At 35.2% G+C, this 19,115-nt stretch overlaps 1 protein-coding gene across 4 annotated transcripts in view; it reads right to left on the bottom strand.

The window, feature by feature from the left end:
* Nucleotides 1-614: 614 nt before the first annotated feature.
* The window catches only part of LOC125694320 (leucine zipper protein 2-like), a 140,173-nt gene continuing 121,672 nt past the window's right edge, over nt 615-19,115 (bottom strand). Inside the window, exons 10-12 of one of the 4 annotated variants that reach the window (XM_048947320.1) lie at nt 6,427-6,510; nt 1,718-1,795; nt 615-1,247 (exon numbers count right to left, since the gene is read on the bottom strand). In XM_048947320.1, the coding sequence (XP_048803277.1) occupies nt 1,140-1,247; nt 1,718-1,795; nt 6,427-6,510 (270 nt within the window). In that variant the 3' untranslated portion in view covers nt 615-1,139. Of the gene's footprint in view, nt 1,248-1,717; nt 1,796-6,423; nt 6,511-19,115 lie in introns of all 4 variants that reach the window. The other 3 variants (XM_048947321.1, XM_048947318.1, XM_048947319.1) reach the window with 3 other exon arrangements.

The following is a 19,115-nucleotide window of genomic DNA, read 5'->3' as shown; positions in this document are numbered from 1 at the left end:
CAAGGAAAAGCAAACTAATATGAATATGTTATTTTCAGTCAAGGAACTGTTACAATGTAGTGCTATGTGTAGACAGGGAGCTTAGGAGTTACAGGTGCTTAAAACGCTTCATATGCAAAAGGAAAGCATTAAAGCTTTCTATTAGGCAGTGAATTGCTCCTAAGACACTAGTTCTTGAAATGTTTCCCTCTCAATCACGAGGTACATGTATTCTACTTATGATGACATGCACAGCAAGATGACATTCTTGCTTTTCCTTTCTGCTTTCAAATTCCTTGCAATAGGGTACATGACCCATGAGAAACCAGAAGAACCCTAGGAATCATAGAACACGCCTTCTCTAAAACACTCTTCTCTGCTGTAGTGTCCTGTAGTGTCATCTGCTGTAGTCAGAATGTACTTTCACAGTTTCCAATATATCTATATTGCTGAGGTGAGTGCAAGTATGAAGGATGGAAGTGATTTCCATATAGGGTACTAAGAAATTTTAGCTTAGTTTCATTTGAAAAACTTTTTGCTTGGATCCTAAAAACAACTCTTCCTACATCTGACCTTGAACTCTGCATTTCTGCCAACAGTTCAGGGCTCAAAATACAACTAGTGACAGCAGTTAGAAAAAAAAGCAACCAAAGATATTTTATTAAGTAAGCAGATGTGAAATGTATTACTCAAAGTCAAGTATACATGGAGCCCTATTGTCCCATCTTTACATTTATTCTGATGAATTGCATTGTACTCTGACTAGGTTTACATAGATTTTTAACATATATTTTTCTGCATTCACTGTCCCTTACTTCTTGATCTAAAACCTAATCTGACATAAAGGTACATTAAATAGATCAGACTGAGAAAATATTTGGGAATAGCTTTTTTAACAAACTAATTTATAGTACATAATTACTAAGTCAGGTATAATAATAGTTCAAAAACTGGACTGTATTACAAAGCATTTCTTCAAACATTCCTTTTGGATTATTGCTGAAAGGTACTAACTGGTCTATTCTAGACTAGCTAACAAACATTCATAAAATAGTGAAAAATGCATGCTTTAGAAATCTGGTTTATTCCTGCCTATGGACTAAAAAGAATGTGAAGTTGGAAGCAAGTGATGAACATTTGTAAATGTGCATTAGTGGCATTTACAGTTTCTTTTCTTTTGTGCTAACAGAATCTTCAAAGTTTTTCTCATTTTTTTCAGGTGATTTTTTGTCTTCAGGTTTAGTCCATGGAGGGTTGTGCAACATCTGCTGAGGGTGAAAGCAGCATCAGTGCAAGCATCCTTTGACAGTGGAAAAAACCATGCAACACTAAGTTTTTTTTATTTATATTTTTAAACTTGCTTCTTTTGGTCTCTCAAATGAAAAGCACAGGTGTACAATTCATGTAAGACTTTTTCATTCGTAGGATTACTGATTACAGCTTGGCATAATTGCAGATTCTCCTACTCTTCCCAATGCTGTGGATATGACCATATTAAATTGAGCCATTTGACTACAAGGCTACTCCAGGTCAAGTATGAAACAGTTTTGAAAACTGTTAATAGCCAAAAGCTATCATGAATAGATGAACTGAAATGTGGAAGAGTGAGAGTCTGTGAACTGAGTAAGCAGTTCTGCCTCAAAGGCATTAGGATAGAATGTGTAGAAATACTTCAAGTAACTTAATGCTTTGCAAGAGCTTTTAATAAAAACCCAACAATTTGTTGGAAATTGAATACCTGCAAGCTTGTCTCTGTTTCTGCTGTCTTCAAACGAGATGTTGAATTACTGTAATTCCCCAGACATGTCTTGCCAACCTGTCAATACAGATATCACAGGTAATTACTGTTGTTTTTTCCTCTAAAATACCCATTTAAAAAAAAAAAAAATCTAATCATTGGTGACACTTCCCTGGGTAGTCTGATCTTGTAAATTTTTAGGAATTTAATTGCTTTTTTTCTTGCTTGCTTGCTTTTTTTCCTTCTGTTTTTATCTCATAGAATCACTAAAGTTGGAAAAGACCTCTAAAATCACCAAGTCCAACCTCAACCCATTCCCACCATGGCAACCCAGTGCCACAAATTATACATGTTGAATTATGAGTAGTGAAATTCATTCCTGTAGTGGTTCCATGGAACAGGTGAATAATTACAATCTTCTGTTGCGTGTGAGGAAATAGTAACACTGAAAATTGACATTGGAATTGAGGATTCTGGTGTCCAGAGAAGGACAATGAAAATGGTGAGGGGTCTGGAGCACATGCCTTATGAGGAGCAGCTGAGGGAGCTGAGATTGTTCAGTCCGGAGGAGGGGAGGCTCAGGGGAGACCTTCTCTCTATAACTACCTGAAGAGAGGTTGTAGTGAGCTGGGGATTGGCCTCTTTTCTCGTGTAACTGGTGATAGGACTGGAGGGAATGGCTTCAAGCTGCACCAGGGGAGATTTAGGCTGGATGTTAGGAAATACTACTTCTCTGAAAGAGCGGCCAGGCAGTGGAATGGGCTGCCCAGGGAGGTGGTGGAGTCACCAACCCTGGAGGTGTTCAAGGAATGTTCAGACGTTGTGTTGAGGGATGTGGTTTAGTGACAACTATTGGTGATGGGTGCATGGTTGGACAGGATGATCTTGTAGGTCTTTTCCAACCTTGGTGATTCTATGATTCCATGACTCTTTTATTATTCTTCTCTTGTCTGATCTACTAGATCTCTTCTGTATACTAAGCATAGAGCTTATAGAGTAGAGAAGTCAAAGAAATCTCAAGGTATCAGAAGGCTTGTTAGTCTTGATCACTGTCATTTTACTCCAACAAGAATGTCAATTTCTTTGCAAATATACTTTTTTAAATGATGGAAAACAGAGGTGAATAGTACAAAGAAGATGCTGTAAGAATTACATAACAGACTGCAAATCAAAAACACCTCTGCATTATAAGGCTTATGTCTTTAAATGGGACTAAAATTTCTACTGTAATTAAATTAAATGTCCATTCAGGACTAGAATTAATGACTCTATAGGCAAATAAATTAAAATGTGAAACACAGTAAAGCATAGATAGTCTTTGGCCATTGCTTTAATATTTACTCACATTGGAAGTTGTATACTGGTTTTGTTATTAAAAACTAATATATGCAAATGGAGTGCGAATTAAATGAAAGTATTTAAGTTGTAAAGGCTCTTTTCAACTGAATAGTGACTTGACTTCTTTCAAATTTTCACGTCTTCCCCGAGATGTTTCCCCGCAGCATAAATTCCAGGAAAATGTTTGAGGCTAAGCCACAACAGAGTATCTTTACACACTCCACAAAATCAGAAGAGATGGTGAAAAAAAGTATAAAAATACTTAATATATAAATTTCTGCTTTGCTCATAGTAATATGAAGGCAAACACACATTCAACAAGAAACCAATAATCTAATGTTTGAGCACTTAATTTTAAAAGCTCTAAAATACAACACTGAAAATTCTGAATAGTGATAGCTACAAATGCATTATTAGTGTTGCCTTAAGCAATACATTTTGTGTATGCAACAGCAAAGAGAGAAATTTAAGAAGATATGATAACTGAGGTTGGGCATATTCTTGAAATATTGTTCCATCTTGATTAGTTTAGTATGCAATTTTATTAGCTAGACAAATTTTATGAAATTCAGGTCATAAAATGTGCAGCTTGAATCATTAAAGCATGCGAAATTTCAGAAGTTATGGTTTTCAGTTTAGCTAGTGAATTATACAGCAGAGTAGGAGAAGTTTGCAGCTTGATGTATAAATTATAATAGAGGATCAGCTAAGTGTGCATCTTCATTTAAAAAGATTTTTCAAAAAGGCAATCAAAATTCAGCATTTCCTTGGCTATTAAACTATTCAATTTCATCTGCAAACTGGCAAATGATGCAACTACAAGGGTATCCCATTCTATCTAAATGCTGAATAAGAGTTGTGTTTGTTTCTGAAGTAATCATGTCATTTATCACAGGTGGACAGGAAATCAAGAAAATATTTCCATCTCTACTAATGTGATAAATTCTGGCAAATTCCTATTTCCACATATGGAAATAGGAGAATATGAGAAACAAAATCGTGCTTTCTAATACAACACAAATTCTATCAGATGTTGCAATTTATTTGGTATTTGAATTGTTATTAATCCATGCAGAATAATACAGGCCTCTTTCTTTACTGTATATGTGGCAATCTCTTCATTTCTAAAAGGCAATGGTCTACATGTCCATATAACAGATTGCTGTTATCTCAGACTGCAATTTGCTAGGTCACAAGATTTTAGCTCTCCACCGAAAGAAGTATGCACTTACCGTAGAATATATTGAGCTGTAAGGGACCTATAAAAACCATCACGTCCAAACCTTAGCTCCACAAAGGACCACTCAAAAATCAGACCATGTATCTGTAAGTGTTGCCCAGACGCTTCTTGAGCTAATTGAATGGATATTTTGAATTCTTATATTTCATCTTTTTTCCCCATAATAATACAACTTTTCCAACTTTTGAAGTTGAACATTAATCATTGACATATTTACAGAATAGCTGAACTATTACAATGTCATTCTGCTATGGAAATAATGTTATTAGGCAAGTTAGGTCTACATTTTATTCCAGAAAACTGTTTATCAGATCTGCTAAAGAATTTTCACAGAGCAGTATTACTGAAATCACTTCAAGAATTTTATAATGATTTTCATCACTGGAATTCTGTTACGATAATGATTTCTTTATTCTCTCCCATTACTTCCTTGGGAAAGAAAAGGGAGAACACAGAGCTGACAGAGAAAAATGAAGGTAAATGCTGTGGTTGCTTAGAAACATGGATAAGTTTTGGTCCAATACTCAGTGTTCTTTGTCATGGAATGATTAATGAATGCGCAGTGTTTGTTTACTGCAGGAAATTAAGGCAGTAAATAAAAGCACTATCACTTTTACCCATCAGTTACTCTACAAGGACACAGTGAGAAATGTAAGATGAGAAAAGAACAAATAAACATTTTATAACTTGTTGGGTTCTTGGGCAACCAAGAAGATAGCTTTAAATGACACATATAGGAAATATTTGAAATGAAAAAGAGACAAAGGACAAAGTTGTCTTCATGAATCAGAAAAGGCTCCCAGGAAATTTATATTGGTCACGCATTGGCACAAGCTGCCCAGGGAGGTGGTGGAGTCACTGTCCCTGGAGATCTTCCAGACGTGACACTGAGGGACATGGTCAGTGAGCATGGTGTGGGTGAGCTGTGTTTGGACTTGGGGATCTCTAGTGGACTTTTCTGGCCTTAGTGATTCTATGACTCTATGATTCTGGGAAGAGAGAAAATAAATATATCTTTAACAGTGAAACTGAAGTTAAGATTTTATGGTGTTAGACAGACTATATGTTTTGAAAGAAACAAGATGTGCTATATACTATATTCTACCCAATTCTGGCTATCACAAGTCGTACATCAAAGTTCATGACAGCAAAGATGTCAGCAGTGTCTAAATTAAATATGAGCTAATTTCATTTGGCCTGTCCCTATCCTGTCGGTAAACAGCATTTCATTTGTACTCACTCCAGTGTATACTATATTAATTATAATGGACAAGCATAAAGCCATGAAGAAAAACTGCAGTACATTTACACATTTGAGACAACTGGAAGAATGTTTAGCAGCTGCAAAACTTCAGATAAACACACAAAAAACCAAATAAGGCTAAAAGTACAAGAAAAGTTCAAATGGATTCTCAAGACTGAAATTTTATCTAAGTGATAGTGTTCATAATCCAAGTGGAGTTAGTTCCAGCTTCAGAACACTAGATTTTATTCTTTCTTCTCCTTTATTAGTAAGATCTTGAGATGCAATGTTTCCTTAGACATAAAGAAGATGTAATGTTTCTTTAGACATAAAGTTTTGACAGCAAATTATGCACTCTTGCAGATAGTGATAGTATGCTATTAATCTTTGCCCCTCTGGAGGGTGTGGCAGAGGAGAAGTCTGTTTATAACTGAAAAATAAATAAATAAATAAATAAATAAAGAAGAAATAAAGATAATGAAGAAATAAATAAATAAATAAATAAAACAATAAACGTATACATAAATGTGTGATTTATTTAGCTTATTTGTTAGGTACTCTATCACCTGGATCTGCTCCCCAGTCTTTTCTTTGTACTGTGACATATTGCTGTGATTGCTACCAGCAAGCCACATCTCATCTCCATAGGAGATGGTTGTGTGTGGATGAAAGTGCTCAGCAGTTCACTCAAGAACTACTGTGATTGATATTTTTGATGCTATCTTCCATACTTTCACAAGCTAGAACTGTGGATCCTCTCCCACTGTGGATGGGATTGCCTATGTTCACTATTACATCATCACTTAAGTAAATCACATGGATAATCACCTAAGGTTTTGATGTTTTCATAGCATCTAGATTAAAACCTGATTGAACTCAACTTACAACCTGAGAATCGTACTCATGCACACTCTGGTTTTCTTCCTTTCTTGAGGCCACGTGCAGACTCTCTTTCTCTGCTGAGGCATTTTGCTGGATATTGAAAAAAAAAGAAAGAAAAGGAAAATTAAACCAACAGTTAATACAGACAAAACTTCATAAGAGTCAATTTAGAAAATCAGGAAATTACAAAGATCAGATATTGCAAACAGCTAACTACTAAACGCACTGCATTTTCCATAAGTTTTATAGAAAGGAATGTTTAATGTTCATGTTTTTGAATATTTAAAGGGAGGTGGGAGGCAAATGGATGAGGCCAGGCTCTTCTTGGTGCTGCGTAGTGACACAATAAGGAGCAGTGGCCTAAAACTTGAACATAGGAAGTTCCATACAAAAATATGTTAAGACTTCTTTATGGTAAGGGTGATGAAGCACCAGAACAGGATGCCCAGAGAGGCTACAGAGTCTCCTTCTGTGGATATATGCAAGATCCATCTCAACGCCTACCAGAGCAACCTGCTACTAACAAAGAGCAACCTGTTAGTAACAAAGAACAGTGCTTGGTAACAATGAACAACTTAAATAAAAATTTCTCTTCCATCAACGTTTAAATGGGGGGAAGAAAGAGAAGTGTAAAGGAGAAAAAAAAAAAATTTCCAAACTCATATTTCTGTGCTTCTTGTGAAATAATGGATTATCATTTCATAACTGGTCTTTCATCTGTACTGAGTTATTTGCCTGTTTGGGCAGCAATCGTAGCACAGTTTTGCAAACTTCAATTTCCTCTTATTGAATAAGATGGCTATACGTGCATTGAATGATTCACAGCACAGGTACAGCACACATTAACCTGATTTCTTGACTACCTACAGCAGTAAATCTACACAGGAGGCTAGGAAAACCAGTCAGCTTGAACCTTTATTAACAGGAGAAAATAAACACCTCTGCCTAGATATCAGATTTCTCAGCATGTCACACTACAAAATGAGGGAAGTCTAAGAGACTTAGGGGAGACTGCCACCAAGGAAGCATTTTTCCCATGTCTTGCTTTCAAATACTACTGCTAATAAACAAAATAAAAATATTTCCCATTCTCATCTGATAACACTACAATCTGAGTGTAATGCTTTATCCTAGAAACTTCATTTGTTGTATGATTTCTACTTGACAGGCAGCACATCATCCAAGCTACTGCACAACAATCATCTCCAAATACTTTTCATATTGTTACTCTATGCCAACATTGATCTGTATATCTTGAGATCTAGATTGAAATGCCATGACACTTCTTGCATGGGTCCAATGTTACCAGAACCATAAAGACAAAAAGGAACAGAAGATGGGAAGGAGTTTTGCCAGGTCCAGATTAGTTCCCAGAGATTTGAGTTCTGTTCTTACAGTCAGAATAGCATAGAACATTCTCACATTTTATGCAGGAATGTTTAATCAATAACATTTCAAAGCTGAGATTGACTTCTTACACCAATCAAGGGGAAAAAAAATCAATATTAAAATAAAACACCAATACTTTTGAAGGTTTATAAGTTTGCTGATTACGCAGGAAGTTTTCAATAAGACTTTGCAAACAAAAGTCTTCTTGAAAGAACAACAACTCTTTATTATTAAAAGAAGTCTCTCATAATAAGAAAAGAATATCCTATTCTCCGCCGGAATGAAGTCCATTTACTAGATTGACAGCTAACCTAATGAAAATGCCACCAAGTGCTCTGGAGCAAATTGATTTGGAAACAGTTTCTGAATTCCTTCCCAATTTGTCCAGAGCTTTTTTGAACTCTCCCCAAAACTTATCTATCCAGGATTTCACATGTGAGTATTTTTTAAAGGACCAGCAGTCCTTTAACCTTTTTTTCTTGGAAATATTTTTAGTTCCAAAATCTTCCTGATGAGACTTCACAAACCTGACTAGAAAATGAAATAAGTTGAAATAACTTGAAATAAGTTACATTTTTACAATGCATTATGCACACATGCTTGCTCATGGAACCCATTGGTGCTCGCTTGGTTTGTGGTCAAAATTTCAGAATACTTATACCTGAAAAGCAAGCCAAACTGATCAGTTCTTTCAGTTCTCTTCCAAAGTCTGTATTGGAAGAAGCTACAGAGCCTGTCCCTGCTACAAGCCTTTGGCATTCATTCGCTTATACTTTGTACATTCTTTCACTTCCAATGTCTTACAAATGTTCTTCTCAAAGCCTGTATTTTTATTGTACTAGCCTCACTTTATGGCTAAAGAAGACCAGAAAGTTTAATCAACAGAATCCCACCTTCTATAATCTTTTGACTTTGAAACACAGCTGAACTCTTTCCTATTGCAGAGATGATCACAGAATGGCTTGGGTTTGAAGATGGTTTCAACCCTCTGCATGATCATGTTATCCAATCCTGCATCTTTCCTCATGGTTTTTCAGCATGACTGTACCTCTCCTTCTCTAGTCAACATTTGGTGATAGGAGATGTCACAGTTACATTGACAGGTCTACTTGCCAGATGATTTGCCCACACAAACCAGCACATTTATGTCCTGTAACTTCAATCATCAGGTCATTCTTTTCCACAACAGGGGTTTCTACTGATATTCAATTTTCACGTTAAAGAAGTACTTCAATTAAGGATACTCATAGGATCTAATAAAATAATTGTACAGCATTTTGAATGTAAGAAAAACAAACTAAGCAATTTCCTACTGAGCAGAGAGAGGTTTATAATAACTTAATAAAATAAATAAATCAGTTGCATAAGAACCAAGATAGTTTTTCTACAGTGACATACACCATTATGACAAGCATATCCATAGTCTGGACTTTCAGTCCAGGAATCATTGGAGTTTTTCCAGAAACAGCTTTGCACTGGCCCAAACATACAAAATAACACACAGAGAAAGACTGCAAGCTAGCAGGCATGCCTGCTCTACCTGGCTATACTTCATTACATTAGACAGCTGCCTGGAGCAAGATCAGCAGCAGAGCCCTCCAGGCTGGGGGTGCTGGCATTCACCTCCTTCCAGAAAGGCTGCTAACCACGAAAAGTAGAAACATGTAAAACAACCAATGCCAGAGCTGTGATAGAATCTTAGAACCATGAAGGTTGGAAGAAATCTCTAAGATCCCCAAGTTCAACCCCATACCATCTCCGCCATGCCCACTAACCATATCCCTAAGAACCATATCCCTAAGAACCATATCTCCATGTTACATGAGCACTCCAGGAATGGTGACTCCACCATCTTCCCGGACAGCCTGTGCCGATGCAGTACCACTCCTCAATTTTTCCCTGACATCCAACCCGAACTCCGGAAACCAAGGAATGCATCTGCAAACCACTGGCATGCACAGGCCAGTTATTCAAGAAAAGATGTTGATTCTATCATCTTTCGCTTCCTCCTCTTTTTAGTTCCAACCTTTGCAATTGCAAAAGTAGAGTCACTGTTTGCATCGTGCAGTAGAATTTGTACTTGCTCTCCTAGCTCTATGAATTTCAGACATTTTAAAGGGGTAATCTTTTAAATCTCTCCACAACAGAAATCACAGATAAATACATATAATTGCCTGCAAAGAAAAATAAAGCAAGTCACTGTAACACATTTTTTAATATCCTGATTATAAATTCTTTCACAGTTTAACTCACACACAGAAATACATGAAAAGTCCAATTCTAATAACAAACCATTGCACTATGTATTACTATGATGGTAATGGGTCACTGCATATGCATACATATATTTGTGTACATCTGTATACATATTTAAAAGAGCTAACTAACTTTTCTCTACTAAATAGTCAATACTATTCACCAGTAAGAGGAGAGACATAGTTCACTTTTCTACTCATTTTCACATCACAACTACACAGTTATGTTTACATAGGGCAATTCATCTCAAAGGACTGCAAATCCAATGGCATACAAGATATTTAAATTTCTACATATTGTTTCTTAAACAAACAGAATTCCCTTTTTTTTTTTTTGTTTACACTATACTTAAACATCTTTGAGGTGGAGAATATCTGCTTTCTCATATACATTATGCCAACACCGAACATAACAAGTTTTTACAAAGAATCCAGGAAAAACTCAGTTCCAATGAAATTGAAAATTGTAAGCACAACTTTAACATGGACAATGAAATAACATTTTCCTTTCTTCACTTTTCATGAGTATTTGTGTTAGTTATAAAGGAATTTCTCAGAGATGAATGTTTATGATAAGCTCACATGGCTGAACATCCATCAGGAGAGGATTTATTCTTTCAAATAGATCTTCGAGATGATATGAGTTATATTTAGATGGGCTTATTTCCTGAAGCATCCTTTTCAGAACATTAGTATGAGTGCACTATTTTCCCTCACATATGCACCTGCCTCTCAGTATTATATTATCTCGTGTACAATATAGGCATTCTGGCATTTTGGTATGGGATTCTTTTTCTCTTGAAAAACTACTCTAAAAGAAGAAAAAAAAACTTCATAAAATCTTATTGCAAAGAGCCAGGGAAGGGATCCTGAACATTTCTAGCATCATTTGGAGCATTTCCTAGTACATCACAATTTTCCCAGTTAAAGTGAGTCTCCTCAGGAAAATAATACCTGAAACAGGCATGAAAGAGGCACAGTAGTTGAAAATAGTGACAGTTTACCTTCCTCTGGTAATTTACAAAATATACTTGCATTTTCAGAATGGAATGAAAGTCCTTTACCAATGTACAGCAAACTAGAGTTTAAGCTGATGTTGAAATACCTCCAATGGTAGAGCAAAGCCCTTCTACAGAAATTGATGGGTAGCTATTCTAGGGCATCTAAATAGGCAACAGAGGACTGTTCAAACAGTCACCAAAATACAATGCTACCTGCATATGAAAAGAAGCCATATCTGTCCACTGTGTTATTGTGCTCTGAATTCCATTGTTCTTTTTCTAGCACAGCTCATTTTGAGAGCATTGCATATTTCATAATTTAACCAAATGCTTTCCAGTAGAACTTTCAACTGACATTTTTCTGTTGCCCAACCTGTATCAATTGCATTTTCTTATGTTTCCACACTCAGTTTAGGAAAAGAAAGAAAACAAAAATCTCTCATGAAAATGTATGCATTCAAGTTTTTCAGGATCAATAAGAAGTGTTCTGTAATGATTCGCTGTATATTGATTTTCAAGACTCTCAAAATGATGCATTTACTTTAACTGCAAACCAGGGCTTATGCTAGAGGATACCTCAATTATGTGATTTGAAGAGATTAAGAAAAAAGCAAACGTTTTCCATTGAGACTTAACAAGAAGAGCTAAAAGTTACCCATCTTAAATGAAAACAAATATTAGAAATATTATTCATAAAATTAATAAAATGGTTTGGTTTGGAAGGGACCTTAGAGATTATCCAGTTTCAATCCCCCTGCTAGAGACAGGGACTCCTCCCTCTAGACCAGGTTACTGAAAGCCCTATCCAGCCTGGCCTTGAACACCTCCAGGGAGGGAGCAACCACAGTTCCTCTAGGCAATCTGTTGTCCTCATATTGACCTTGTGAAATCCACAAAAGTAATGGCCATAAGATGAAGACAGTACACCACCACTTCCTTCCCTTATGGCAATTATACATATTGTATGAAACATGTGAGAATGGAAAACACTGAAAATTACTGTAGACAGCTGTCAGTTAGTCTGCTTAGGAAAATTAAGCACTAGGAAGATAGCATACATCACAAAGTTTTGGGTTCTAATAGAGCTAAGCATTGACAGTCCAACTTGAAGTTTCAATCAATAATGACTATCATTCAAGAATCTAAATAGCGTACTTCACAAGTGTCTGTATGTTTATATATCATAGTTTATTATAATTTACATCAAGATTATGTTTCATGCTATGTAACACATTGATTCAGATATAATTGTGTGCCTGTGTATGTGTGCACACTCAAATATGAAAGAGAACATAAGATTGAGATTAAATGCAATCAGTCAAACTACTAATTATTATTTTTCCTATAAACAGGACATGATAATGACCCGTTTCTTATTCTCCCTAACTGGCAGGTTATAAAGAGAACACAGTAAAAACTGAGATAGTAGTGTGTCAGAAGTGGAGCACACTAAGGAGGACACAGCCTGGAATACTTAGCATTTTGCATATTGTTTATATATTGGCTATAAAAACATGTGCTGACATCTTGTGTTGAATTCTGCATGTACCATGTTTATAGCCACAGCCACTTAAGGAGATGCTGAAAAAATGCCTTTCTCATGGCAAAATCCATCTGATCATTTCACAGAGTGACAGTTTTGGTAGAGGCAGCAATACGTTTGTTCTTTTTTGTATGCATTTTTCCTACATTTTCTTCTAGGATTCACAGTTGTTGAACAAACTGTTACTATGCTTGCTGATATCTTCAGATCAGAAGGTCACTGCAAGTTTTCTGAAGCATGTATTTTGCTTTTTTTCATAAAACCAATCAGATAACATTTTCTTAAGGCTCTTACTACCATGGAATATAAAATATGTGTATACAAACCCAGTAATAACACAGTAACATTTAATTCTGAGTACATTCTGACAAGCTAAATTTACTCTACAAGATCATTTGGGCTTCTACACTGCTCTTGCTTACACGTTTCTGCAGTGTGCCTACTTATGAATAAAGAATTGACTAAGCAGAAAAAGCTTTTTAAAGTGCATTTTGACACTGGTGATAACGGAACTAAACTATAGTCATCTGAAATCTTTTAGTGCTTGGCTAGAGGATAGTCAGGCATATTCTGTGTACAGGACAATTCTACCACTATAAAATTTTAGGTGCTGACAATTTGTGCAGTTAGAAGGAAGATTCTAAATAAAGAAGACTTTTATAATTTTCTTTAGATAACAGAACTGAAGACTGCAGTTAAAAGCATGAGGGAATACACAATTTAAAAAAATAAGAGATTTGAGAACAGATGGTATTCCAGCATTATTTGAAATGGCACAGCATCCCAGGAACGCAAAAACCCCAACTGTTCAACTTCAAGGGTCAGTGACCCTCACATTTATGAAAATTCAATGAAAAATAACTACTTTTAGAATTGAGAGTCTAATAATTTCTCATCTGAGGTTAGCCCATTGGTTGTTTGCTCTTCAGTAGAGGATAAGATCTCCCTGAAAATAATGCTTATTATTAATTTCCATAACCACAACAGATACAAAGAGTACAGTAACACTAGTTGAACAAATTGTCAGCTACAAGACACTATTTTTCCACAGTCTCTGCTGTTAGTTTTTTTTTTTTTTTTTTGCCAGCAATGAACAAGAGCCTGAATGCCATGCTTGTAAAAATCTGCACCAGTGAAAGAAACTCAGTTTCACAGCTGCTATGATAGCATCACTGCTATGAAAATGTTGCCCATGTAGCCCATCTTTCATCAGTTTAAACATATTGAAGTCAGAAGATGCCAAATCTGGACTATATAGTAGATGTGTAGGACAATCGAGCCAAGGCTGGCAACGGGCTCCACGGTCTTCAAATAAGCATTGGATGGAATGAATGTGATTATCTGTTGGGTTTTGTGTGTAGGCAGGGAGGTGTTCTGACAGCTGCCTACAGCTTCTGTCTCATTTTAATCAATTGGCTGATTAGTGAAGAGGAGAAAAATACCTTTTGAAAAACATATCTTTCATGAGTGTGTACTAACAGCCAAAAGTGTGTGTACTAACAGCCTTAATTAAAAAAAAGTTATGCTTTATATAATCCAGTCAAAAAATTAACGCAGTTTCACTAGATCTTCTCTTCTCCCTTAGCAGGCCCAGCTTTAGTTAATCCTGTTTTTTATAGTTGAGGGAAGTGCTCTCCTGCTATGGAATTTGCTTTCTTTCAAATCAGCATGGGTAATACTACCAACATTCCCTGAAGGCTATTTCTGCCTCTAAAGATATAGTGAGCATTCTGAGGAGAGCTGACTGCTGTTGGAAGATGTTGGCAATATATTATGAATTTGCTCTTCCTAAATCCTAGGAACCACTGGAACCATCTCAGGGTAAGCTGAGCCTGCTCAGCATTCACTAAAAATAGGTACCATTAGAGATCCTTTCTTCTGTTGCTGTTGGTTTTCTTTTTTTAAATCCTATGATCCTTCCGTGTGGACATTTCCCTTAAATTAACCTCTTATCCTGGTCATAGATTTTAAAGAATACACTTCTTTAGCACTATAGAATTTCAGTCCCAAGTTTAGATCTCATGGTACTACAATTCAGTCATGTTTACAGTTCTATCATTTCACCTTTACAGAATGCCTTTCCATAAATTTCTCAAAAGTTGATCCTAAAACCTTTATTTATATCACATAGATATGTGTATCTCACTGTATACACTTAAAAGTATAAAAATACAATTGCTGAACTGCTTCCAAGGCACTATATTGGACCCAGCACACCGACATGATCAAGCTAAAAGGTAAAGCAGAACAATCTTTAAAATGGCCAAGAGAAGAATTACATTATCTGAAGGCTCTAATCATTTGACCTAAAAATATGAGTGGATTTGTCACGTAGCACATCAAGATTATCTTGAGCTAATTGTACTGTTGAGAAACTTTCTAATAGACTTCTAGCATTCATATCATTAATCATTTCTGTTTCAATCATAAAATTTTATTGTTTTGTTTCTCTAACTCCAGCAAAAGAACTGGGGACAACTTGAGAAATGATGACTGTTTATATAGCAAAGACATAACTGTTTTCTTTAACACATAGCTATCTAAAGGATTAGTTCTGTGTCACACTGTCACTTTTACAGGCCTGGCATGAAGTACTTCAATTCTTTTTTAAATAGTTTATAGTAGGATTATCTCTACTACATTTTGCTGCCTTGTATTATCTAACAAAAATTTTTCCTCTCATTTGACTTCTCTCCCAAATAACCTACAACCAAAAATCCATTACAAGTTTGCTGTTGACAATGGGATAGAGTTTTCCTTAATACACATATCAATCATGGATGTTTTCTATATAGGTACATAAGAATCCACTGTAAATAAGCACAGAAAAATGAATTGTTAACTGTCAGTGCTTAATGAAAGGCAGTTTCTCCAGGAAAGAGAAAAACTAGAAAACATTATAGATAAATGTGCATATTAGTAAATTCATCTCTGGATAAATATATGAATAAATGTAAGCAGATATGGTTGCATTAAACCAGTTTTGGATTACCCAAGAAAGGTAGAGGTCACAATCCAGTAATAAAGAATACGCCTTTCCAAGGATCTGGGTTCACCAAAGGAAGTATTCTCCAAGAACATATTCCTCAGTTTTAGGTCAGAAGGCTATTTCTTAAATTGCTCAAAACTAAACTGAATTTGAATGTCTTAGGCCTATTCTGTATTTCTTATGTTTGGTGGTTCAATGCAATTGCTGTAATTAAATTACTAGAAAATTCTATTTTTATTAATAGCCAAAATACTCAGTTCTCGAGAATCAATTGATGACACATCTTTCTGACATTTTCCAAATCATATCTTTCCTCAAATAAAAGAACACTTAACTATCTCTAATGTTCCCCATCTGGTTTCATATACACATTTAAAGTGAAGCTTTGTAACAATAGATTAATAATAGATGTTGTACAGAGGATACCAACATTAATAATTATCATCTACACCATGAACACATCCTCGGGCAGAGAAATTCCCTTGGGAGTCATTTCACAATTATATTCAAACTGGAAAGCCTCTTAAAGTGATTAATTAGACCCTCCACAGATTTCAAATCTTTTTACATGTAATATTGTGAGAAAATGTATTAATAACAATAATTCTTGAAGTAGATATCCTTAAGTGGAATTGCAAAGGAAAGTAAATTCAGTTTCTTTCTAATTGCTCTCATCTAACAAAATGAAGTCTTACAATGGCCAACCTTCTTACATATCCATATATTTTTAATGGAACCAGTCACAAACACCAGTGGAGAGTCACAAGATAAGACAATGTGTTACTATCTTTCTGCTAAATGCAACTTGGAATAAAATTACTATATTTTCTCTATGTTTTCTCCCAATCACTGTAACTCACTGTAACTAGGAGAGAACAATAATTAAAAATATGTTTAAAAAAGATCATGGCTTAATATGAGAGATGAGTAGCATAGGACAGTAACACCTGGAATGCCGTCAAGAGATCTCCTCTTTCTCCTTCTGATAGGGAAAATTAAAAACAGGTTTGTCCATAAACTTGTTAAAGCTTGTTTTTTGTTAAAAAAAAAAAAAAAAAAAAAAAAAAAAACAACTCTAAAACTAATACAGTGTCAAGATAATGTGCTAATAATGAAGACTTATTTAAAGTAAGCAGTAAAATCAAAGAGCTTCAGCTTTCAGTTTAATGATGTCCGGTATTAAATGTTTTCCAGCATATAATAAAATTTTATTAAAAATCAGTCACTGAGAAAGGCCTGAGCAAATAACAAAATCATATTCAATGTGAGGTAAATTCAAGAAATAAAAGATACGAGAAAGGGTTGCCATGCTCTTATGAACCATTATTAATGAAAAAGTAATACAAGTTGGCATCCAGTTGATCCTAAAGATAATGAAAGTCTATAAGCCAAAAGACAGCCATAGAAAGCAGAACAGGAAAGACTTTCGTGAAGGAATAGGTCATGCTAGTCATGCTCTTTTAATTACAGTTTTTCATTTTTTTCAAGACAAATTTCTTCATACGTTAGACTTGCAGATACTCAGTACTTGGGATTTCTATGGCAAGTACCTTCGGAGGACACAAGTATTACTCACTGCTTTGAAATCAAAATCTATAACAGTGGAAGGTGTCATTTTTCAACACTATTTTATTCTCATAGTGATCACGTGTGAGGAAAGAGTTATATTATGTCATTACTGCATATTATAAACATGGCTTCCTCTGCATTTAGTAATTGCTTATTTTAATTACTGTTTCCCAATCTCACTGCCAAATGCAACCAACAGCAGGCCACTGAAACTGCACGTGCCAGTAATATCTCATTAACTTCTACCTGTTATTTGGTCCCCAGAGACAGGGGTAATGCTGACTAAATTGGGAATGCTTCCAGACACAATGTCATAATGATCCTTCCAACCCATGCTGTTCTGTGATTCTATGAATGTCAGTTTGAAATTTACTGCCTGGAGAAAAATAACTGCCAAGTTATGTTTTCAGCATGTTGTAACAACCAAGGCCACCCTGAATAATAACCAGATGCATTAGAGAATCTTTTAGAGTCTTAACCTTTCTTACAATGATGAAAATAAATTCATAGCTGTATTATTGTTGTTTCATAGGTTCTTGAGCAATGAATATGCAAGTTTTTTTTTTCAAGGTCTGAACCTTCATTTAAACTGGAATATCATGATAAATGACCAGATTGGTAATAGCTTTAATTTTAGAAAACAGACTACTTTCTTGTGTAATTTGTTCTCATTTAACTTCATAGAATCATAGAATCTCAAGGTTGGAAAGGACCTAAAAGATCATCTAGTCCACCCATTACCATTGCTACCACAAGCTAGTAAACCATATCTTGTAGCTCCTCATCCAGGAGAATACAGTTTCTTTCTTGACCTACAGCAAAATATAATATTTCCATATTCAGCTGGCTAATTTTTCATGAATCTGAAGGCATTATATCAGTTTTCTAGTCTGTAATATATAGTAATTTAAAATGACTAAAAAATTTTCTGTTCTGTCTTCAAAAACATGGGCTGGACCCAACTTACACATTCCTAATCCATCTTTATTCTTTCAAAATATTTCTGCATTTGAAGAAATGTAAGCATGTAATCATAAGTTCTTTCTACATTTCTAGTCAGTTATCATTATACAGTATTATCAATGATATGATATGAGATTTTTCTATAACTGGTATTCAGTACAAATATTTAACTACTTATTATTTCATAGAGAATCATTCTATCAATTGTTTCTACCTTTGTAGAATGAAATAAGTCCTAGAGCCTAATAAATATTCTGATTTCACAAATAGATCATTTCTAGATTAAAAAAATGACATCCACAAATACAAAAACTCAACAACTACAAAAAACAAAACAATAAAAACAAACACCAATACAACCAGCAACAGAACAAAGAAACAGCTACCAAAAAATTCCCCCACAAAGGAAAATCTAAAACCCAGATAAAATTTGTAAAGAAGCACAGGCAGTAACATCATCTTCTGCTTTCAGTAACCTTGCTCAGTATTTGCAGTAGAGGCTCAGTATCTATGCTCTCAAACTAACAGTAAGCTTATGTTTAACCTGAATACTAAGACATACTAACACAATAAATCATGTTCTTGAGTTACTACATGACCATTCCAAAATTTCCAAAATGAGTGACCACATTTTCAGACCTGTACCTTCTCTGAAGAGTTTCACAAGCTCTCATTCCTTTGCACCCCACAAGAACACTTCTGCGGGCTTAATACTGATATAACATTACCTGATCTCATTTTGATTGGGCATGATTATTTCTAGATGAAAGAAAGATGGGCCACCACACTTCCTACTTTTCTGGATTTTTTACATTGATCAGTGTATACTGGTACCTATAATATTCACAGCAATAGAAGCAGAGGCAACAGCTCTTGCAGCAGTTACTACCAGGAAAATGTAACTTCTTGTAGATTTTTAAATCTTTTCAAAATATATTCACAAATGCAACATTGGAATGATAGTTCCCCTACATTTCTACAGAAGG

The sequence above is a fragment of the Lagopus muta genome, chromosome 6, assembly GCF_023343835.1.
Source record: "Lagopus muta isolate bLagMut1 chromosome 6, bLagMut1 primary, whole genome shotgun sequence".
In the NCBI taxonomy this organism is placed as follows: Eukaryota; Metazoa; Chordata; class Aves; order Galliformes; family Phasianidae; genus Lagopus; species Lagopus muta.
Note: the sequence above shows the minus strand (reverse complement) of the source record. Positions and strands in the feature narration are given on the sequence as shown.